Source organism: Chiloscyllium plagiosum, unplaced genomic scaffold (genome assembly GCF_037043375.1).
Source record: "Chiloscyllium plagiosum isolate Xiang-an unplaced genomic scaffold, Cpla_swu_hap1 HiC_scaffold_8, whole genome shotgun sequence".
NCBI classification, from domain to species: Eukaryota; Metazoa; Chordata; class Chondrichthyes; order Orectolobiformes; family Hemiscylliidae; genus Chiloscyllium; species Chiloscyllium plagiosum.
Genome location: NW_028270146.1, coordinates 78,317,196 through 78,343,040, shown reverse-complemented (window position 1 = coordinate 78,343,040; position 25,845 = coordinate 78,317,196). Strand labels below are relative to the sequence as shown.

General features: G+C 38.6%; 1 protein-coding gene across 8 annotated transcripts in view; it reads right to left on the bottom strand.

Annotated features, from left to right (window-relative positions):
- meis2a (Meis homeobox 2a) overlaps window positions 1-25,845 on the bottom strand; it is a 119,789-nt gene that overhangs the window by 26,055 nt on the left and 67,889 nt on the right. For all 8 annotated transcript variants that reach the window (XM_087990023.1, XM_087990022.1, XM_043698002.2 and 5 more), the window contains one exon: window positions 13,348-13,424. In XM_087990023.1, coding sequence (XP_087846149.1) covers window positions 13,348-13,424 — 77 coding nt within the window. The remainder of the gene's footprint in view (window positions 1-13,347; window positions 13,425-25,845) is intronic.

The window sequence follows — 25,845 nt, the reverse complement described above, 5'->3', positions numbered from 1 at the left end:
TGTCAAGGAAGTGCAAATGAAAGAAGATACTGGTTGTAGAGATGGTGTGTCAGGTTCGTCCCTAAGGCCACTGAATCAAGTTTTCAGAGTCTTACAATATCAGTAGTGTATAATGCTTTCCCTATTTTTCATTCTTGTTATGTCTCAAGTATGCTTGTTCAAAGCTACTCCTTTCCAATCCTTACTTGTTTTAATTGAAATTAAAGAATCAACAGTAGCTTTATTTTACAAAGAAGAAAGCGTATTCTTTAAAATATGTCCTAACCCGGTGACTTCTTGTATGCAGGAAGCACCAATACTCCAGAACTGTTAGTTTATATGAAACAGTTTGCCCAAAATGACATTCTCTTATCTCTATGTTTCAAGCATTGTCACTAAAACATAGGCTTTGCAATTGAAAGGTTTCCTGGTTGTTAGCCTGAGGTGAACTGCTCACTATCATGGTTATAGAGCAGAAGAATGCAATGCAATGAGCCATCACTGACTCACTATTTTCATGACTGGTGTGCACTATCCAATTTGCTTCTTCATCACTTGCTGAAGTCAAATAAGGTGAAGTTACACAAAACCACCAGATATCATGATAATTAATGTGTGCATTTACATCTCAGTTTCATCAAACAATGTTGATATGTCAGCTTTTGAAAATAAATATCTATGGATAAGTGCAAGTTTAGACAGGGTTAAATGATAATATTTGTAATATCCCAAAGGGGGCACTACTTTAGAGTTTCTATCTCACCATTATGTTTTTTTCTACAGACCTCATCAGCCCTGTAGCTGAGACAAATTTACTGACAAATTGAAGAAGTTGACTGAAATGATCCGACAGAGGCTGGTATCCCGTCCCCAGGTCACCCTCTATTTACACGTGGAGTGTCCCTGAACTGATTCAATTCTGTCAGAGCTAGCTCTCAGAGTGAGCAGGATGTTTGACACTCCTGTTCTTATCTGTCAGACAGGGGTCCCTGATTGGGCCAGGTTAACAGCTGCAATCAGGGAACTCTTATTCTATGATCTCCATCTGGCTGACCTTGTTGCAATCACTACAACAACCTACTTTGATAAAACTTTCATATCCAAGATAAAGAGCTAATGAACATTCCGTGTAAATTCCGTGTTTCTTAATATCTTGTGATAAGATTTTTTCAGGTAATTGCATATTATGATAGTATTGATGAGCACCTTTTAAAGCAAATTTTGAGCTGTAGCTAAATATTCAGGACTACAACTAAATCAGGTTATAATATGAATTAGTTCCACATTTTCTTTTTTGAAATGGACAAATAGTTCTTAGTTTTGAATATCAAGCTGGTTCTTTCCCTTTCGTACATGCTTGGTTCAACATTATTGGAGAGCAAGGTTTACCACACAAGGGATCAGAAACTGATGTCTAGACCTAACCACTTAAGACAGGTGACTATTAGTCCTAGTCCCTGTGGTGGCAGTCTCTTAACTATCTATCTAATGGCTCGGTGTTAATACCTCCCCATTTTCTTCCAAATTCTGCTTAATCAACAATATATGTCAATTTAGGCTGAACTAGAACTATAGCGCACAGCTTCTTTTTGTAAAAATAAGCAAAACATAAATCTTACTGCAGTAACCTAGCAACCTTAAGCACAAAGTAAAAGTGCCCTTAAGCTATAATTGAGCTGATTTTGTCAACATAGTTTTCCTACCTGAATGTTGGAAATCTATCGGCAGCACTCAGCCACTGGAAGAGTTTAATTAACACATTCACAAACCATCACCTCTATCAGAGTGTCCAATCAGGTTTGATAGCATCAGACCTTTTGTGGAATCCTCTTTAATTCAATTTATCTTCACCTTTTACCAAATACAGTGCTCCAGCTTAAATGATTGCTCACTACAAGCTGGCTATCACTGGTTTTACCAATTACTTTGAAATGTGCTCTCACTTGTGAAACCGGCAGGTACTCTGGTAAACAAATGCAAGCATTTCAAATTCCTTTTAGACTCTACTCCTTTTCTCCTTCTGACATCAGAAGAGCTGATATGGCATTTTATGCATTTGTTGTATTGTCATAAGAATAGGGAAAATATATAATGGCAGGAATCTAAAGTGAATTGATCTGTCTGGCAATTCTATCCAATAGCACCCTGGGAGGAAGATATGCTTGAAAAATTGCCAACTAGAACAGGTCAGCCAGTTGTTTTTGGCCTGCCAGGCATAAAAAGTCTTGCTGAAATCCCCCGATTGTTAAGATCAACGCTGGCCCTGAAGAGAATTTTAGCCAGGCAGTAACAAAGATAGATTAACCCATGGTACCAATACTAAAGCTTTACTTCAATTCTAATGTGGTTTGGAGCAGAAACATGATGAACAGGAGCAGGACCATTTACCCCTTCAAGACAGCCCAGCTATTAAATTACATCATGGTTGGGAGAGAATTCCAGATTTCGAATACTCTTTATGTTATCATACACTTCACTGTGCAGCTATATATTCTAGACCTAATTTTACATCCTCTCATTCTTGATACCCTGAGTGGAAATAGTTTTCCATATGTAGCCTGCCAAATCACTTTAACATTTTGTTCAAGGAAATATAAGTCAAATTTCTGTAACCTATCCCTTTTTGAGAGGATGCTTGAGCACTTCATTAAAAGAAAACAGGGATTTCACTGAAGCTTCTATCAAACTGTCCAATGCAAATATGACCTCAAAGATAAAATGCATAACTTGCTCAAGACTGTTCACGGTTTGTGTGACAATCAGAGTTGGACCTTTTCAGTACCATATTGCATTTAGCATGCTTTGCAGAAAGCACCATCCTAGACTGCAGTTATACTGCCTAAGTGATCCTAAGCGAAGTGAGCTTGCCCTCTAGAGGTGGATCCGCCTTGCTGAGATGTATTTTTGTGACACAGCAGAATTACCATTGCAATTTGTGTTGATACAAGGCCAAAAGCTCTTTGCACTGAAGCAAGTTACATATTTGAACCACAAATCTCACAGGATGGGGAATTGTTGCAGTAGGGATATCTATACTCTCAGTTCTACAAAAAACCAGCAGTGAGAATAATATTATTTATTTATTCAATGAGGTATTTTCCAAACTCACGTGTTGTATTACACAAAGATTTCTGGTAATCTGGGTGTCCTTAAACAAAAGAATCTATTATTTTACAAACGGTAATGGATAAACTTCGGCAAGTCAAACAGATGCTCTTTCCCCTTGCCTAACAGTGCAAAAGCATGACCTGCTATGCTGCTCTTGTAGCTGGTTTAGCAAGTTTTATTTTGACATTATTCTTACAGCTGTTAGCTCAAAAAATATCAGACTGACTGCCTTTTCCCCCCTAAATTGTTCCTTTTTATAGCCTTCGATGGCCTTTTCATCTGAGTGATGCAGTCCTCGGTCACAAATCTCACTGCTATTCCACTATGTGACATCTTCACTCGTTTGCTGCTGCTCATTAACAAACAATACTGCTGTGAAATTGGTTTAATGACAAAGTAATAAAATTGCTATTCAACTCACAGATTGCCTGAGGCTCTTCGAGCTCCTACAAGGCTTACACTGTGTGCCAAGATGCATTAAGCTGCTTATTTGTGTACACTGCATCCTTCACTCTGTTTTAGTCTATTTTTCTCTGTCTATATTCAGTACTGTTTACTTGCTGCCACCCACCTTAAAATTAAGGTTGATTTATGCATGCAACCTGTGCCATATTGACTCCATGTGCTACATCACACAACTACTGCTATGAGATATTAAGAAGAAAAAAACCTTGGTAACTCAAACAAGGAACGAAATCTAGATTTAATATACTATTCCCTGTTCAGATATAATAATACTGCAACATTAGCCCATAAGTTTGAACTGCCTCTAAGTAACTGAATAATTTTCCCAGGTTTCACTATTTTTTAATATCATGATAGCTTATCCACTACTATTAAAGGGCCCATGTATTGAAATATTTCAGGTTCACAAGCCAATTTTTCTGGCCTAGACATTGATATTGCCACATTGATAATGCTATTGCATGACAGGAGTATGGTTGCATCAAGTAAATCTATGTAAGCAGAAACGTGCCATATGACTTCCAGTAAAGAAATTCTGACAATATTCATAAAGAGTGAGTTCATATAGAAACACTGAGACTATCTCCCTATAGATAACATCATACAATCTTTATGGTTTGGCTGTCCTCAGCTGCATCTAGCATCATATCACCTTCCCTCCTTCCATGAGATGATATAGGTCCTTTGAGTATCAGCTTGCCCTTTTCTACTTGGGCTATTTGAAGATTTTATTAATACAAGATGCACAAATACCTACAAAGCCGTTTTGCTGCCACCTGTTTTTCATAATGGGTGCCCATTCCTAAAGGTACGTGGTTACCATTTCTGGAGGCCACAACCTCCCCCTGATTTACTGTGGTTGGACACCAGTGAATTAACAAAATGGCTATGTAGCAGGTGGGTAATTCCTGCTAATTATAAGCAGTCAACATTTTTATTGCTGAAACATAAAGAGTACTGTAATTGCTTTGGATTAATTTTTATTCCATGAAACAGACTTTTTGGCTTTTCTTGCTGTACCTTGCATTTGTAATTGGGCTTATCATATACATCAAGAATGGGCGATAACTTCTTTACGGCAACGCGGAATGCACAAGGCACTGAACAAGAGAGGAGCTGTTCAAGTGGGTTGGAGGGAGGTGTACGGTCTTCCACTGTTGTAGAAAAAGGTCTAGGTTTTGTTTACAGAAAAAATGGAGATGACTAGGTGGACTGAAATGGGAAGGGAATTCTAAACAGTCTGAATATAGCCATTGAGAAAGGTGCTACAATGGTTGGCCTAAGACAATATGACTATAAGTCATATTGTATGAGAAGTAGGCCATTTGGCCCATCAAATCTGCTCCGCCATTCAATGAGATCATGGCCGACCTGATAATCCTCAACTCCACTTTCTAGAATTTTCCCCATAACCTTTAATTCCCTTAATGATTAAAAATCTTATCTCAGCCTTGAGTATATTTAATGACCCAGCCTCAAAAGTCCTCTGTGGTTAAAATAATTCCACCTATTCACCACTTTCTGTGAGGAAAATTTCCTCCTCATCTCTGACTGAAATGGGCAACTTCTTACCCTGTGTTTATAGCTTCTGATCCTAAAATCTCCCAAAAGGGGGAAAATAAACCCTCGATGCATATACCCAGCCAAGCCCTAAAGAATCTATTGTGTTACAGTGAAGTCTTCTCTCATTTTTCTCAACTCCATTGAAAACAATCCAACTTACACAAGAAAATCAACTGTGTGAACCTTCTCTGGACTGCCTTCAGTGCTTTCTTTAGATAAGGGGACCAAAGTGTTCACAGTATTCAGGTTGTGGTCTGCCTAGTGCAAGAATCAGGTTTTGCATTCGATTCATTGACTATATTCAGACTGTTTAGAAACTCCCTCCCCATTTCACTCCAGCTAGTCATCTCCATTCTTTCTGTAAACAAAACTTACACCTTTTTCTTCAACAGTGGAAGAACCGTACACCTCCCTCGAACTCACCCCGTATAGCTCCTCTTTTGTTCAGTGCCTTGTGCATTCTGCATTGCTGTGAAGAACTCGGAGGCCATCCCTGTTGTATATGATGAGTCCAATTACAAATACAAGGTACAGCAAGAGATTAAAAGCGCCCAATTAAAAGTGGGCGGCACGGTGGCACAGTGGTTAGCACTGCTGCCTCACAGCGCCAGAGACCTGGGTTCAATTCCCGCCTCAGGCGACTAACTGTGTGGAGTTTGCACGTTCTCCCCGTGTCTGCGTGGGTTTCCTCCGGGTGCTCCGGTTTCCTCCCACAGTCCAAAGATGTGCAGGTCAGGTAAATTGGCCATGCTAAATTGCCCGTAGTGTTAGGTAAGGGGTAAATGTAGGGGTATGGGTGGGTTGCGCTTCGGCGGGGCGGTGTGGACTTGTTGGGCCGAAGGGCCTGTTTCCACACTGTAAGCAATCTAATCTAATCTAATCTAATCTAAAAGCCAGCCTGCTAAATTTGGCACAGATGTGGAATTTTGTACAGCTAAATGCCAGGTTGAGATACTGAAAGCTGCAGTTTCTGGGGAATGACATTTGTTGTCAGTTGTAGCTCACTGTCACCTCTGAGTCAGTAGATTGTAGGTTCAATCTCCACTCTAGAAACTTGTATACTGACACTCCCATTGCAATATAGTAAGAGTGCCACACTGTCAGAATGACAATGAATAAGATATTCATTCAAGCACACAGCTGCCCTTTCAGATGAAAGCAAAGGATCCCAATGCATTATTACAGGGCATTCTCTCCAGTATCTTGGCTAATATTCATCACTCAACTGACATTACCATTAAAAAATAAATGATTTCAAGTCATCAGACTGTAGGGCTGCTCTCTCATTACAGAGAGAGAGAGAGAGAGAGAGAAACAGAGAGAGAGAGAAAGAAAGAGAGATGACTGGTGGTGATTTAACCTGAGGGCCACTGTCCTTCAGGCGAGGGGAGAGATTGAGAAGGAGAGTCCTTCATGGTAATCTCAGCTGGTGATGGGAATTGATCTCATGCTGTTGAGATTACACAACTTCACAAACCAATTGTCCAGCCAACTGAGTGAAACCAACCATGCTCCCAAAGACCGATGATACGGCCATTGTCAAACTGCTGTTTCTGGGAACTCACTGTATTGGTCTGTTTTATTTTGTAGACTGCAATATCCCAAGGTTGAATATTGGATAACAGGAACAGCAATAGGCCATTCAGCCCACTGACCCTGGTCTATGATTCGACTAGGTTATTGCTGAACATCTCCCTAAGGGAGTCAATTCGCTCAGTTGGCTTGATGGTTGGTTTGCAATGTGGAGTGATGCCAACAGTTTTGGCTCAATCCCTGCACCACCTAAGGTTACCAGAAACGTTTCTCCTTCTCAATCTTGCCCCTTGCCTGAGGCATGCCTCTGGGACACCCGGACCAACCAACCCAACCACCCCGTGGCTCAACACTTCAACTCCCCCTCCCACTCCACCAAGGACATGCAGGTCCTTGGACTCCTCCATCGCCAGACCATAGCAACACGACGGTTGGAGGAAGAGCGCCTCATCTTCCGCATAGGAACCCTCCAACCACAAGGGATGAACTCAGATTTCTCCAGTTTCCTCATTTCCCCTCCCCCCACCTTGTCTCAGTCAAATCCCTTGAACTCAGCACCGCCTTCCTAACCTGCTATCATCTTCCTGACCTCTCCGCTCCCACCCCACTCCGGCCTATCACCCTCACCTTGACCTCCCTCCACCTGTCGCATTTCCAAAGCCCCTCCCCCAAGTCCCTCCTCCCTACCTTTTATCCTAGCTTGCTGCACACACTTTCCTCATTCCTGAAGAAGGGCTTATGCCCGAAATGCAATTCTCCTGTTCCTTGGATGCTACCTGACCTGCTGCGCTTTTCCAGCAACACATTTTCAGCTCTAATCCTCCGGTTAAACCATCACCAGTTGTCTCCCTCTAATGAGACATCAGCCCTATGGTCTGGTATGGTTATGGCAACTTTACCTTTTTACCTCAATTCCACTTCTCTGCGCTATGTCTATATTTCTTGTCAGTTATTGTGAAAGAGGGTAACCGTAACCAAATGTACGTTTTTATTGGGCATCTCAAAGAAGGAAAACATTAGAGAAATTGTAATTAAAGATGTGATTTGACCAGGGCTTTTGCAAAAGCAGAAGGTGAAAGGAAAAGTAATTGGGGACAGGGAACTCTGTTATCATTTGGACTGAATTCTGGGTTCTAAACCTTTGGATTTAGCTCAAGGTGGCAACTGAAAAGATTAAAAGAATGAAGGCACTGGCAACATCAAAAAATAATTCATTTTGCTTTGTTGATACAGTGCTAAACTATAAAATTTTTTGTCTCATTTAAGTTTGAACTTCAGGCAGGCAGCTGAAACAACCCCCAAAGATTTGATAAAACCACGTGAAAGATAAAGCTGAGTTCTATGTGTCTATGACCCTATGCTTCTGGATCATATAACTGAGGATTACAATACATTAACAAATGCGAAATAAAGCTTAACTGTGAACCCAAAAACAACGGGAAATATTAACCATTTCATTACTGGCTTTCAGACTGTTGATGAGTCAGAGGGCTGTGAGTTTGTGCCCTTTTCCATGGCACCATTCAAAGGAGACTAAAGATAGTTTCTTATTAATATTGGCCAAAATGGATCCCTAAGTCAATGTCACTGCAGTGGGTTCTCTCGTCATTTATCACTACTATTTTTCCCATTGCTGACTGCCACAATTTGCTGCATCATATCACTTCAGAGGTAATTCATTGACTGCTAAACCAAGGTCCAGGACTACATGCTGTGGGATGCACTAAAGCTTGGGGCAGATGCTAGCAAGGTGCAGGTGGGACAGCCCACGGGTTAAAGTCTTTCATTCAAAATATAATGAGAGTTCAGTTACTCATTTTGAGACACTCTCATAGCCTTATTATGAATGTAAGTAGTTTCCTTTCATGTTTAGAAAATGCTTTTATTTGTTGCAACTGGATTGAAGCACAAATGAGGAATGTCAAAATTCTACTGTGTTTCCTGCAAAGTCTCTCCAAGACTGTTTTGTACTTCTTATATTTACTCATAGCTAATTTATAAATGAAGTATATTTTTGTAATAAAAAGTATTCATTGATTGTTAAACGTTGTCGGATGTCTTCAGTTTGTGAAATGCACCTCTTTTACTTCCTCTGCCACTACGGGATAATTTTTTGATATTGAAGCAGGTGAATAAATGCAAGTTGTTGTAATACATTAATGTTATATTGGGGAGGGGTGAGAGGGAGTTGCTATAGCATTGAGCATTGATTTTTATTCACCAAGTTTTGCGGGTTTTCAACTCATTGCACTGCAGTAGACACTTCTATCATCTCTAGAGTGCAAAGAGTGCTGATGGTTTCTGCCTTTTCCTGCTTGAATGATGCATTTTGCTTGTTTATCATGCTTTATCATTAGGAAAGACATGGAGAAGTGGAATGTCAACACCATCTGCTTCCCCTATTTGAGTTAGCCCTTGAAGGAGGGGGTGGAAAGGTGAGTACTGGATGGATGCACTATGTGAATACAAGGATACTGATTCAATGGATGATTTAACTTTCAATTCAGATTGTGTTGGTCAAATATAACTTTTAAATAGCATAAGGTAGTATTTAACTCCTAATTCTTGTGTTGATACATTCAAGTATGTGTGCATAACATGGATCGCAAATGGAACAAATTACAGAGTACATGATGGGTCTTGAGCTGTCTGTTGCAGCATATTGCAAAAAACTTTGGAAACACTTATTTGATAAGGAGTACAGCAGAACATACTAAAACATGAATCATCGGGCCTGGCTAAGATGAGGTTTTTCATGTTCTGAATAATGGCATTTTAATTATACAATTCAGGTGTAAATTATAACAGTAATTGGTAGCTATTTCTGGATTTCTGATGTAATTTATTGTTCAGAGTCTATTTTTCAAATAATGATTACTGCAATATTGAAGTGGTATATGTAACTTCTTTTTTTCCCTTGCTGCAGTGTCATAATAAAAGGATTGGGTTAACCTGGGAAGTAAGCACAATGACCTAACAACAACGCAATCCCCCTAATTAGCTGTCAATTAGCATTATTAAAATGAGGCTGATCATTCCATCTGCGCAATGTTTCAATTTCACTGAGTGCCTTTAGGTCACAAAAGTCACTAGTCTAGAGTTAAGACAGTTATTATGACCTTTTCTAGCATGTATTTTCTCTCTCTCTCTCTCTCTTGCTCTGTCTTACATCGCCTTCCCACTTCGATAATTCTTTAGTTACTCTTAAGAAGTTAGTAAATGGAATCCATGTTCCATTGTATCACCACAAGTTGGAAATGTAGCAGATTGCAGTATAAACACACTGGGGTATAAGTCACTGAACTCTAGTGTTCCCTCATAGCAAATTGATAGCATAATTTTATTATGCTCTGAACAATGACTACAGGGAATGTGCAAGATCTGCACAGCTCTACATATAATCCATTTGACTAAATGTAACACTTCCATTAGATGAGTGTATAATGAAAGTAGTACTAGAAGCTAGCAAGGACTATAACATTTCAGTTTTCAGATCTTGTCAAAAGGGCACACAATAAATCATACATATAGCTTATTAAATGTCATAGGCAGGTGATCCAACAGGGAGCACAACGAGGGTGCTTATATTGCACGATGACTTCTCTGTCATGTGATATGTATTCTTCAGAGTGATAAGGTCAGAAATTCTTTCCATGGATTTTAATAAGCTACTTATTAAAAGTCCTTCAATGCTAATTATTTGACATATCCTTTTGGTAACCATCTATTAATATTGAAGTGGTAGCCATATTTTAGCAATGATTGGGTAATAACAATCATTGTTCATTTTTATATAATTGATATTATAATTCTAATGAAAAAAAGGAAGATTCTGTTGTCAGGACAGAATAAAGAAGATCTGGAAAAAAATGGTCATCATTTTTTTTTAACCCCAAGGCAATATGCTGTGGGAATAAAAAGGGGACTTTCTGCACTATGATGATATTAAGTACTGTCTAATAGCTGATGTGATAACAGGCCTTTAATACATTAAATCTCAAAAGAAGACTGATTAATTACCGTATTAAATCCTAAAGTGAGTTTATTATAACTATTTAAGTTGCTTCATCGTGATCTTATTCAGTTTTTAAAAATACCAAATATTATGCTAATAAAAGACATATACTATTGGCAAGTAAACACAATGGTCAGATCCAAGAGAGACAAATCTCTTTGACTATATGCAGCCATACTGCAAAGCCCAATTTAGAGCATTAGCAGTTCTGTTAGCATTAACAAAGACAAATTAAATTACTAGCTTTTTTTTTTAAAATCAATTGCATAGTTTGCAGTTTAGACTATATACTAACCACTGCCGAACCCAGAAAGATAAACTGAATCTGTACATGCCTGCAAAATTTGGTATCTGTCATCATTCATTATATATAAGGATAAGATACATTTCACACCATATGCCATTAAATACTGATTCTTGCCAAAAGCCTGGATGTAACCACCGCAATATTTTCCCATGAGCCATAATTGAATCGAAAGATGTTTTCACAACAATCAGATAAACTCCAAAAGAAACAGTAATTTGACACTACAGAGCAAAACCTCAGTATTCAGGTATCATGTGATTTAAGATCCCAAATAACACAAAAATTATTTTAAGTGAGCATGGTCCACATAATTAAAAACTTCTTTCATTCTAAAGTAAGAGTTATAACAAAAGATAAAGAAGGTAAAACTACACCTTGTTATATGTAAAGCGTAATCTTTTACCTTGTTCTTTATTTTAGCACAGAAGCCTTCAGAGCATTGTTAACTTCACTTTATCTAGCACAGTCCAAACATTGCTCGCTAACCTTTCCTTTATTGCTTCTAACAACTGAATATTAAGGAAACTCCAAGGAATTCCAAACCCAATGTTTCAGCTGTACGAGAATGATGTGCCACTTGCTAATATCAAAACAGAGCTTCCTTGTGGCCTCTCAAGCCTTGATTGTGCTGTGGAAACAAAGGAATGATTCAGCATCTCCTTTCATGTGGCTGCTGGAAACTAGAAATGACTGCTTCAGTCCACTGTCACTGGTCATTAATTTGCCGACATCAAATAAGGAAGCTTTTCTAATTGATTACAGGACTTTTGCAAAACATTCTTTAGTTTGGTAAGAGGAATTTAATTCACATGTATTTTTATCGTTATTTAGTAACCTTTGACATTTTTAAAAGGAAGTGTGTCATCCCAATACTTTCGTGGTGTCTATTCAGAATATGGTCAAGTTCATAAAACAACATGTCCAGTGTTTACAAATGGAGGCCTCTGCATCACCTTTGACCTGCAGCTTGCCAGCCTATACAAACTGCTGTATGTCCATTTTTTGTTCAAAAATGACAATGTCAGCTGATAAAATGGAAACTTTAAGACTAGAGCGGCTGAGCTCTTAACATGGTAAATTCTTTAGGATATACTAAAATATTAATTTGATACAAAATCAATTATAGACACATAGCCTAAACTTGCAAAATTGATGGAATCAACAGCTTTAACTGCTCTTGAACTCTACGCATTCATGAAATTGTTTCAAATATAAACAATATTATTGGATTTTATGAAAGATGATTTTTAATATGAAATAATTTGGTAATTTTCTTGATCTTCAATACAACAGTTTATTTCTGCATAAGTCACCCTGACAGAAGCTAAGCAACTCAATTTTCTGCTCTGTAGCTAGGCATATTGCTTTCTACATAGCACTAGCATGAAAAGGCCGTGGCTAAGCTTTGGTTACTAGTGTAATTGAAATGCTATCCACACTATAGGGTGCATTAAAGTCAGATAACAGCAGTTCCTGTGGCCAATTTAAGTAGCTTGACTTCCCTAGGAAAAAAATTGCCTGACAGATAAGGCAGACAAACTGGCTAATTCTCCAGGCATGTCTTTCATTGTGATCCTAGAAAAATGAGAAAAAAATGAATCACAGAACCACAAAATCAATTGACCCTCAGGTTGCTCATCAGGCACGGAGTCCGATAAACCTAAAAGCTTCGTTAATGTCTGCCTGCCTGTATCCCACAGATAGAGCACTTTGTAAATGAACCTGCTTTGATAAATATATTAAGGAAAGCTGCGAATAAAAGGAAAGTCTTCTCATTTGTAAATACAACCCCTGCTACATGGAATTATAATGATAAAATGGGGTTCCATGTAATTAAGTTTGTATAAGACCTGAAATCCGTGCAAATACCTTCCCTGAATTTTGAAAGGAAACTGTCAGTTCAATTAATCTGAACATCACCCGAGAATGTACTGAACAAAATTAAGCTGCAGATAAAGCTCGGGCCAGTATTTTGATAAGTAATTCCTGTATCATTTCTTTGCTACTGTGATCATTTTATTTAATCCAACCTCCACATTCCCCTTACTGCTACCCACTTCCCTCCTCCCCACCACCATTCAAAGTTATGTGCTAAGCCATCAACAAAGGGACAAACCAGTATGACTGTAGTGGAGATAATCCATCAAATCACATGTGCAAGTTAAGAAAAGAAAATTCCAAATAAAACAAAAAAGAATATTGATATGTTATTCAAAATATTGTTGCATTTTGAACTCAGACAGTAGCAATATGTCCAATACAGAGGGTTGAAGTTGCATGTTTCTATGCAAAATGGTCTTGCATTTTAAAAAGATGGAGTTAGTTACAAATCAAGGAGCACTGCCACAATAATGAAAGGCAGAAATAATTCACTCACCAGTTGTTCACTTGTAGGATTGTGAGTCCTGTGTCTTGAGCTAACTGTTTCTTCTGCTCCTCTGATGGGTACGGATGCTGCACAAGAACATAAATATCAGTCAAGAGACGTTTAGAGCCCTGAAACGAGAGCTGGCACTGATTACATTACATTTAGTCTAACTATAGAAGACTGCTGCCTCATTTAAACGACATCGCTGCAAGAGGTAAAATGCAATGCACACCTAATATGGATTTTTTTTTTGAGAAACAAAATAAGTTATTTTGATTGCTGGGTGTTGACACTTTTTTGGAATGGCCTCTAGCCCTTTGAAAGCCATGTAATTGCAGGAGGCTTTCCTCATCTTACCCTGTCCATATTAGTAATGACCCCTTGCTACTACTAAACCACTAATAGTTTTCAGCAGAGGCAAAAGAAATGAATAGGATGAATCTAAATTCACAGTTGGTAATTTACATTGTATAAGGTTGCCTTAGCCACTTGGACTGCTCTTAGTCATCAATCGTCCTCTGTCAGGTGCTGCACTATGCCACTGTGATAAATACGCTTCCTAACACCAGAATTCATCCAAACAATGTAATTGTCCTTTATTTTCTACTCAGTAATGAAGATAATTAATGGTTTAGACAAACAAAAAGGATGTTTCATCAGGAAGAGCAGTGGGTGAAATCAAAAGGCTTAAATGATAATTTTGAATGGCCGAAATATATGTTGTAGAATAATTTCTCAATATATCTCAAGTGACTCTGCTGTAGCACCAAACAAATTATTTACCTACATCAAAATACAGTATGTACTTCCCTTTCCTATATGATCTGCCAATATATTCTATTTCTATTTTTAAGCCAATATTCCAGCATAGATGACTATAAGGTGTCAGTATAAAACTAAGGCTACTACTGTTGAAAAAAACAACACACCTTTGGGTGATGAAGTAATGCTATGTATATGGCCATTTGAAATCTCTAACTCATTCATTTTCTGGCACAGCCATCCTGTAGCAATTGAGGTTTCCCAGTGGAATACATGCTAGAATATAGTAACAATGATGATGGATCACTTCATCACTGTGGAACCAGACTGTGGTGAATTAAGGACACAGGTCATAGGTTTGGCTGTCCTGAAACCACTCTGCACTGATGAAGCTCTCAGAGGTGTGAAATGGTAGCTATGTATATTTTAACTAGATATTAATTTTCATCTTCCCTGTTACAAACTTAGTGCTGTACCTCTTAATATTATGGTCAATAATAACTGCCAAAGATATGACACTGGATATATTCTGCTGTACAAGCTTAATTATTTTAATTCTCATTTGGCACGGTCAATTTATGCTGCAATGCATGTAGATCTAAATGTTATTACTTCCTGACAACAGCCAAAACAGGCAGGAATGCTGCATGACTCACTTGGCCTCACAGACTTGTGCTACTAAACATGGAGAGTGAGTAAAGCACACACATGCAAATTGCAGCAAATGGCTTCACTTGCTTGCTGCCTCAACAGTGCTTACAGACTACCGAATAACAATTATGGAAGCTCCAGTGAATAACTTGCGTGATTGTGTCTTGAGAAATAAAACAGTTATCATTGCATACACTTCAAAGGCCTCGCTCAAAATCCAGTAGCTATGTAGTGCTATTGTGAACAGGGTTCCCCCATAGAATACAGTGCTGCCCCCTCAACAATAGCTGGCTTCTCTCGTGTTCGCGCCTGGCTTAAAGCCAGGCGTCTGTTTGCTACACCATTAATTTATGTTCACTGAGTTGGTGCAAGGTTCTAGAGCAACGTTTGTGATCAAGTTGCCTTCCAAGTTGAGGCGATAGCCTGCCATTTTTTGAGACGATATGTCTGAGGCCTCACACTGAAATCTATCAGCACTGATGTGTGAGGTTAAGGTGAAGTTCTGTCATTTTCTAGTGCGCTCATGCATGTGTAATATGAGGAGATTCAAGTGTCCAGTTATTGTCCTAATATATAGCTTTAAGGCAAGTGAAATTTTCACTGAATCTAGGTAACATTCTATAAATTACCTGTACTACCCTGTCATAAATTTGTAGAAATTGCATAGTGCACTCAATCAGCAAGTCCTCTGAATAAACACCAACATCAATTTAATGGCTTGTGCACACATTGTAAACCAGAGAATTTGAACAGAGGGAAATCAGATAAATCAAACAAACTTGAGCTCACAAAGATGAGATTCTAACTAAGCATTTACACTAAGGTTCCCTTATTTCACAGAATATCTGGAACTTTTTACATTAAACATTTGAAAAGTAAGTTTATGCAAAGTTTAAAATAAATGTTAGAATTTTCTGGTTTTGAGTACTGAATGCAGAAGCTTTGCAATTACAATTTTAGCAAACAGTGTTTGAAGTGTATTATATTGTACATGACAAAATGCTTTATTTTAGCACGTACATTCAGGCATAGCCATAGATGGAGATTATAATACTGTCTACATAATTGATTACAACGACATACTTTGTGCCCCATTTATTCTGCATGTTTGATGTTCATGTATTGCACCACACCAGTACCAAATGTGTGGTGGAACTCTGCCAATTTTGCAGAAACTGCCAATTCAGCATAAGTAGCAAATTCACCAGGGCAACGGCAGTACAAATGGAGGGTGTAACCATAACTGTCCATTACAATCACAGTTAAAATGCTACACCACATTGTGCACTTTAACTGGGACACTATGTGGCTCCCCCCAAAAAAAATGTTAAAATTGCCTCTCACGAATAAGAAAAAAAGTTGCTATGGTTAATATTATCTACAGCGATCAAAACAAAAGTTTAAACCACCTACTGCTCCTCACTTTAAACAATACTGATAATAAAAAACACTTAACAGAAAGAACCAGCATCATAGATTCCAAGCACCGATGACTAGAGATGACAGTTCCATCCTGTACCCTAAATTACTGGATCAGTGTAGCCAGAATTTATGAGAGTCAGACAGTGGACCTCACATAGCTCACATATTAGACCATTAGGCATCTAACTACCTCTGAACAATTTCAATGCATTATCTCTCCTCCTCCCTTGGGGCACAAACTTCACTCTTCCATACTTTTAATATATTTTGTCTGCACGAGGCAGATCGAGTTATTACATGCCAACGGAACACAGCAAACACTAATATCTGGCTGTGAATGCAAGAGATGTGATTTCAGCATGCCTACTGCACAGACAGTAAAACAGGATAAATACTGACACAGCAAACTTTATCTAGAGATAGCCATTTTACTCCCGTGTTATAGCTTGATTTGTTTTCATACTGACTGCAGATCAAACCTATTCCTAGAAAGATGGTTCATTATTTTGTTTACAAGTCATGCACACAAGGAATTCACTTATCTTAATTTCATAGAAAAGCCTGCAGTAACCACAAATAGAGGAGTGGTTTCCACATGAATTATCTCAAGTCAGTGGTTACAAGGCGTTTCATAAAAAACCTCTGCTTAAAGCTCATCAAATAAAGAGCACAATCACACAACATTGTCAACATAAAGGATCAAAATCACTGTATGTCATTATGAGAAAAATATCAGACTTGGAACAACAGAAAGACACTCAATAAGGCTCTTCACAACTTTATTTCTTAAAAGAAAACAAAATATTTCTTCAAAAGGCATCTACTGGACATGTACAGAATTTTCTACATAGATAACAGCTTGACCAATGATGGAAGCCAGTTAGAGAAGTAATGCTGATTTTCATACTAGATGACAGAGGGATTACATCCCAACATTTGACTGCAACTGGCATCATTTGGATTGTTTTTTTTAAATCAGAGCTTGGCCTGGGGCACTATTGGAACAGTCAACTTCATGAAGACTTGCACTCCTGCTGGTCCTTGTTCACTACAAAGATATGATACATGATGGTCTACCAGCACTTTATAAAGAAATCCACACTTATGATTGAAGGAATACTTTATAAAGAAATCCACACTTATGATTGAAGGAATACATGAAATGATTAATCCATTGGTCCTCCGTTAGATTTCTTATATTCACTAACATTTCTCTTTGCAGAGATCTTTGTGTTGTATTGAGACTTCTCTTACTTGTACTTGTCTCACAATATTAATATAACGCTGGTTTCTCTCAGTCTTCCACTCTCTTTCTATTTCTTATCTCAGTTCTTCTCTTTTTCACCTGCTGTCAAACCCAAGAGTATTAACAATAATTTACAGCTCCAATAAATTTTGAGTCATTTTTCAATATGAAAGATACCTTAATAAGGCAAGTTGCTGATGGTCATGACAACAAGAATCTAACAAGTGAAATATAAACAGTGGAGTGGACTGCCTGGGTTGAACAGTCAGCTTCTATATTATTAATATAAAGTCTAATGGAATATCTTGTCCATGAAATAAGTTGACTATTACAGTATTTATAACATTGGACTGAATAATAGTAACAAAACACCACTTTGGTACTACAGTATGCAGATAATTTATGGAAGCTAGTCAATGAAATCAATTTGCTGAGAAAAAGCAATGAATTTGTAGCAAGTGGCCTTGTTTAAATAGAGGATGGGGGCCATTGGTCAATCTAATTTCAGCTAGAGAAAAGAATATTAACACATATGAACCACTCCAATTTTGAAATCTTTCTATTTCTTTGAAATAAGGAAAATCCAATGTGTAGTTTCAAATAAACTAATTACTTCTTGGCTGTATGATTTGCAATCCATTAGTCCAAAACTCTGGAATGCAAAGTCTATAAATCCTGCAACACCAGGAGCAGCACATAGGTCGAACCAAAGTTCATCATAACATTGGGAAAGGTGCTGACTTGGTGTATTTATTAATTGGTTGAGGTGTTGCTGGACTAGCCAGGGACAAGAAGAGGCATGGCTGAGCGCAAAGGATGGAAGGAAATTGCTCTAAGGAAAAGAACTGGAATAAGAAATAGACAGAGGGAGAGAGAGCCAGACAACACTATTGTAGCTGTACTGAGACAGGCACAAGTGGATGCAATTTTAAGATCTTTACAAACAGAATTGTTGGAGAGTACACAAAATCTAATTGATGAGGCCAGAATTTGAAAGCTTTGCAGGTACTGTTCAGTGTAAGCTGGACCAAGGGCAGTACCATGCTCACTGTAGGCTTCAAGAATACGTAAGGCACATTACTACAGCAACTGTTTTAAGTACTTGTCAGATTATATGGGCTCTATATCATGGAACCTGTGGCACATCTTTCTGGTAATGAATCACACAGCTTGTTGACATTAAAGTACTGGTCAGAAAGCAGCATCAAAACAGTGATCAATAACAATTCCAGTCACTAATAGGATCTGCAAAACTTGGTCTCAAATTGCTCGAATTACAAATATACATCCAGAGTCACAAATTGCACATGATGTCATTATTTTACTGCGATGGTATAGTGGCAGCTTTGCAAACAGATGGGAATGAATCCCATCCTCACTCGTGTGTGTTTTTACAAAACCTGAACTTGTAAAATCTGATACCAGTTGGTCTAATGGGAGGGCCATATTTGTTCCTGTGGTTAGTGATTGCTTTTGTGTCAGTGCAGGGTGAGGGAGAGTTATTGGGTATTGTGGTATACCAAGCTATATTCTTGTACTGTGTATCAGATTCTTGGGAGGGTTGTGAAAGTAATGCCTGTATGCCACAGTCCTTGAGTGTGGAAGGCTACCCTAAGACTTAAATTTCAGAAGGTTGAATTCCTACTTGGTAATTCCCAGAGTTAGAAGCCTATGCTGAACCAAGCACTCATCATTACTCGAGCAAAAACTTCCACCCAGCTCCCTCTAGCTGTATTGCACTTCATCTATTCCGGTTCATGCTGGAACTGAAAAGTCAGTGCATGTATACAAGACAAAATACTTAACACCTTTCTCACTGCTGTGAACTGAAGTAGGACAATGCTAAGAGAAAGAGATTTAGTTTGGATCTGGATGAACCAAAGTTACTGTAGTCTCTGTGGATCTATAAATGTAAGTAGGGATTATGTGTAGCTAAAACAAATGCAATGTTGTAGAAAGCTCATTTCCATATTATGCAATTTAGCATTTAAAAACAAAAGCTCATATTCTATCATAAAAGCCACAATTAACATAGGACATTAAGACAACTATCAATGTCAAAAAATCTTTTTTGCATAAGCACATATAACATATATTTGACTTCGTCCCAATTACCTTTTGCCTGAATTGCCAGCATTTGCTTGTTTTCTTTCATTAACTGTTTTCCCAGTCTGGTCTAACAGGAAGTCTAAAGTGATCCTGACTCCTCCCTGGAGGCTGCTCATCAGCTAGTTCAGCTTACAGCAATGAAAAATTGGTAACACACAAGAGTTCCGACCTTTTGGTTTCTATCAAATTATCCTTTATTACAAAAGATAATAAAAGAGCAACTGTCCTACCATATCCTAGCTAAAGCTGCTGGTCTTTTATGTTTCTTTGTTATTAGCATGACAATACTGATGTTCAACCATTGTGATCATTACCAACTCCAGTAATGCTGACTAAATTGTTGAGCACACCAGCAGGTCATTAGCCTTTGAGCTGGTTATATAATAGGTTTGAAACAGATTTGATAAACCTCAAGTTCTTTCCTGTTGACAAGTGTCTCAATTCTTTTCAACAACTTTCAGAATCATATCAGAAGAAAGGAACAAAACTGCCAACGGAAATAACCCAAATAGCTTAGACAACATAGGCTGAATTGTAGTTGAGTAAAAGTAGAAGACAGCTGTTGGTTTTTACTTGACATCGGAATAATTAATGAAGTAATCAAGCTATCAACTGCAGACTATGGCCAGCAGGCACTAGTTTAACTAATGCCTTCAAACCAGGCACCAATGGCCCCTTCAGATAATAACCCCTTTTTTGACGTAAGAGAGTAGGTGTGCATAAAGGAAATGCAATTGTCTCAAACTGTTATTCCTGTTTCCTTAACTGTCTGCCTGCTGTGCTGAACGGCATTTATTGCTCTTATAACTGTGAACAGTTACTGTACAGAATAATACTCAGACTGCTCAACAGGATTTGCAGCATTTTAGTTTCTTCTCATCTTGGTCTGAGCCATAGTCTGACTTGGATGCATTTAAAAGTCATGTCTAGTTCTCCCAGAAAGCTGCACTGAGTCTTCTCTATCCCTAATTAACATAAAGGTGCTTGTTATTCAAATTTGCACATCCATCAAAAGCTATTTCAAAGTATAACGAATTGAAAACTCTCCGCAATAGGTATCCGTGTCATTCATTTTCAGGTTTTAAATCAGTATGCAAAATATAACTTCTAAGGCATACTTTAACACCATTAAGAATGATTTCTAAGCATCTATTGTTAAAATCCAATGCTAATCTGATTTACAAGTCTTCAGAAGTGATGGTGCAACGCAAGGAATATTTAGATTTTCTTTCTGCAAGAGCACTGATAATTGCTGTGGTCAGTAAGTGCTTTTGTGTACCAAAGCGAAAGCTGTTCTTGGGGGCTGGCACATAGCAAAGAAAATCTTTGGCTCATCCATGAATGGGGCAATAAGGCACCTACCATGCCACAATATAGGAATGTTGAGTAAGAAATCTGCATATGCCCCTCAGTTATGTTTGATATCTGAAGCTGGGCTTTCCCTAAAATGCAAATTTGCCAAGTCTTGGCCACTAGGGCTGTAGATGGAGCATCAAACCCTGTTTGAGCAGGGAATTCCTTCTCAGATTGCTCATTGCGTCTCCTAGTAAACCAATCAGAAAGAAACACTGCCTGTATCTGTACCAGTTCATACTCCTGACTGTATCTGTTGGATGTTTGACAGTGCTGGAGGAGGGAGAAAAAAACACTTATTCCTTGTATTTTTAAACAACAAGTTGAGGAATTGTGTCCTGCCCACAAGTGAAAATGCTACACTGTTTGCACAACGACATATGTTAAAAAGCAGGGGTGGATTCATATGAAGGAATTTCAGGCAGATAGATTTCCACGGGGTCAGCTGGGAAAAGCTGGTTGACACAAGTTGTCATATTTAGACTGGAAAGAAAATAAGCACCTGGGCCTGATAAAACCCAGAGCTGCTTTTTTTTTCTTTTCTCTGTGATGTGGTCTTTTGCATGATCCTGCTCGCTCACTGCTATAATAGGATATCACAGAGATTCTTCCCTGGAATCCTCATTTACCTCCTGAAAAGCAATTTTGTACACAATGTTCAATTTCTCTGTAGTTGTGGGACGCTAAGCTCAGGGCACTCACACACACACACTGTTCAGTTAGCGCACCCATCAACCAAAGTACTCGGCATATCACTCGACTACTGTGTGGCTCGCACAGCTAGCAAACCAGGAGCTCAAAGTATACATTACAATTGCTTAATGGGTTTACCTGGCATGTGAGCGATATCTGCAATTTCCACCCTCCTTGCCCCCGAAAACAAACTGAATAGGGTACACACCAGGATACTGCAGGATGGAGAATTGCTCAACCCTACCTCGCAGGCCATGGCTTTCTGTCTTCATGTAAATCAGTGCCTGTCACTGCATGCATGATTCACTGCTCAGAGTGTGCTGTTCTGTGACGAATGAGTCCTGCTTAATTTGGCAGTGATTATGCAGGTTGCTAGCCTCCTAAACCCCTTTGAACTTGTAATTGCTGCTGGTTTAAATAATGAACATTAAGGGGGGGAATTCAGAAAAGTGTGGATAATTACAGCCTTTTTTTTCCTCTTCACTGGTAAAGGGTTGCTGAGGTGGCTGCGAACAGTGTCATAACAGCCTGTGCAAGCTTGCTTTTGACATCAGGAAATCTCAACAGCCCCTAAGAAAGGAGGGGTTGGTATTCATGAATATTCATAGGCAGCCACCTCTAGTTGTCATGCTTTCCATTTTTCTTGGTAAAACAAAACTGCTCATAATTATGGACGTGCAAAGGAGTGATTTAGCAACTGCACAGCATTACAAACATAGGCATCAGATATCATATCAATGTCAAAAATAAAACTGGTCAAACGTCTGAGGCGTCATTGTTTTAGATAGCTGGACTGACATTACGACAAGTGATGCACAGTGCATCCTAATCAAGAATTGTTTCAATGCAACAGCGCAGAGTCTAATTTTGAAGTCAAACAGCAAAGATTTATGGCAGCACTGGCAAACCAAACTTTAAAAGTCCTTATGTCTGTTTTTGATTTTACTACATTCCTCCCCTCCACAACTTGCCACCACCTCCCCCAGCTTAGTTCAACACTTGCTGCCCACCCCCCCCCCACCCCCCTCCCACAACCTCCCCACTCTCCACGACCCTTCTAGTTCTTTGTCTATTTGCACTTTTGCTCTGGATTTTCTTTACCCTGGTGTGAGACGAATATCAAAGACCCGGGCTGTTTGTAGGCCTCCAGCACATAACAACATCTCAATGGTACATTTTTAGAACCTGCGTCACAACATGGCAGCCTATGATTAATGGCAACTACATTGAAAGCAGCAGCTCGTCAACAACGCCCTCCAGCAGCGCTTGCAAAAAAAAAGTACGCAATCCTGCTTCGTGAAGGTTGGCGCTGCCACATTAGCTGGATTGTGTGGAATACAAACATAAATTATCATTAAAAAACCATTCCTTACAGAGGTACATTTTATGATCACCTCTGGATTACATCACTTTTATCCAAGAATGATATTGCAAATCAGCATGTTTCATAGGAAGCACGTGACTAGGAAATGAGTATAGACTTAACAGTCTGGATTTTCAATGTTGATAAGTGGAAGGCCTTCTTGGTAAGGTAAATTCCCTGGCTATTTATGGGAGGTCATGTGAATTCATTTTTTAAATCAATTAAATTTAGATCCAGAATGTAGCAGTATCAAATGGCAGATACCAGGAAGAAGATGGTGAAAGCTTTAGAAAATGAAAATACATTTGCCCGCTGAATGAAGATCTATTCTTGGAAAGCTGGTTAAGTTGTACCAAATTTTGCATGGGTTCAAATTTATAAAGCACTCCTCAAAATATTTTTAAGAATGTTCTAAGTGGGACTAAGGTGGTCCATGAACACCCACAAATTCAAATAGATAGTTGCAATTGTTAAGCAAGTGAAAAACTGAGATGAAAACAATCTGTGCCATATATTTCCAGACACTTGCTTGCTCATTTCAGGGACATAGAGTTCCAGCTCCAAAAAAGGCAGATTGCTCTTTTTTTCACTTTTTAAGCAATGAACAGTAGCGAAGGGGACTGCAAGCTTCAGTTTCAAAAATCTTTCTGAAGAAGAACCAATTGCATGCACTTTTCCAGTCACTCTTTGTGTTTTACAGATAAAGTCGTCAATAAGAAATGTGTTTGACTTCTGCTAGTTCAAAAATATTTATACCCTTTGAAGTGCAGCTAAGCTGGATTTGGGATTTACCTACGGTAGCATTTTCTAAAGAAGGTGATCTGTAAGGCATGAAAACATCTTAACATCTTACTATTAGATGAGAAAGAAGTGCTCAACACATGCTAATATTGCCAGCAGTATTATAATTCAAGCTCCTGCCAATCTTTTCTACTAGTCACTGTCCAAATGAATCATATATTCTGTGCATTCTAAATCAGGCTAAAGCTTTAGCTACTTCAAATATGTTTCTAAATCTGTAATAAACCTGCCTTTCCTCCAACAGTGCATATTTATACTTTTATTGTGGTGTACTGTTGAACACTTGGATTAGACTTAGAAGTAATACTGAGAACGTAGATAAGTAAAGATCTGGCAAATGGAATATAATGTGGGAAAATGTGAAATTGTCCATTTTAGCAAAATGAATAAAAAGGAGCATATTATTTAAATGGTGTGAGACTGCAGAGAATCAGAGGGATCTGTGTGTGCTTATGCATGAATCACAGAAGGTTAATATATAGGTACATCAAATAATTTGGAAAGCTAATAGAATGTTCTCATTTATCATGACATGAATTGATTATTATACGTTGTGTGGCTAAGCTTCAGTTTTACAGGGCACTACGAAATTGGAACCAGTGTACAGCGCACAGTATTGGTCATCTGAGTTTAGAAGAATGCAAATGCATTCAGAGAAGGTCCACAGGATTAATACTTGGAATGGGATGGGGAGATTGTCTCATGAGCAGAGCTTGGACAGGCTGGTTTTGTATCTGCTGATGTTTTGAATAATAAGCAGTGACTTGATTAAAACATGTCAGATCCCGAGGCATCTTGACAGAGTAGATGTGGGGAGGATGTTTCATTTGATGGCAACATCTAAAGTTAGGGGTCACCCATTTAAAACAGAGATGAGGTGATTTTGTTTTATATTTCTGGGAGAGTGAGAGTCTTTGGATTTTTTCTTCCTGACAAGCTGGTGAAACAGAACATTTAATACAAGGCAGAGGTATAGAGATTCTTGTTAACTGAAGGGGTGAAAAGTTGTTAGGGATAGGCAGGAAAGCAGATTTAAGATTAGAATCATATCGACCATGATCTTCTTGAATGATGGATAAGACAGGCTTAAGAGGTTGAATGGCATACTGCTGCTACTAACTTGTATGCTCATAAAATAATGCTAAGAAGTAATAAGCAATCTAGTGAAAACAACAAAATTCTTTGATATTTAACTCTTGGAAAGATTGCAGTAATGTTAGTTTTCTGTCATTATTTGCTTCAAGTTCCACTTGTTTGTTTGGAAGCAAGCTTAACTCGATGGGGGTAGGGTTTTCTGGATTCAGGAATGCCTGGTATCGCTCTCACTTGCTAGCTCTATGGGTCAGTCCGTCTTCCAAGAACTAATATGAAAGAAAATGGTGCTGCCAAGACAATCTGGCAGAAATGGTCTTCTCCCTTCACTTAAATATTCCCAGAGCAGAAAGTCATTGACAAAAGTTGTTCTCAGCAATGCAGAGTGAAGTGGGTAAGTGGGTGTAAAAGTCTTATGAATGGGTGTAAAAGTGGGTGTAAAAGTCTTAAGGGTTCTATGGCCTTAATTTCTTATCCTATAGAGGCTAAACTGAAGGATTTTAATAAATGTGACTGGATTCAAATCTTTATTTTAGAGACTAAATCTGCCACAAAGAAAAGTTCTGTTTTACACTGGACTTAGAAAATCAGTTGGTTATTGCAATCCTGGAAGGGTTAAAATCCCCATCTCATAGCTTCATTACTTCATGTGAGAAAACAGGACAAAGACAACAGATGGCAGACAGTGTTGACTTCTGTCCTTTCCATTGTACAAAAAAGGGCTGCAGAGAACCCTTGTTTGATAAAAGCAGAGGCTTTGGTGGCCTTCGCCATAATTATCTGATAGCTCTGTGACTGATGAGCTCTGGAACATTTAGTTTTCTATAGACACGGTCTGTGACAAGTGAACTGTCCCTGGGTTGCTATGGGTGACCAAAGTGCTGACATCAAGTCCCTACAGCAAACAAGCACATGACAAATGAGGCTAGGAGCCTCAATCGGTTTTGAATTTCGGTGAGCCCCATTCCCCTCAAACACGAGTCCCATTAGATACAAAAACTGTCCTGAGGACAAA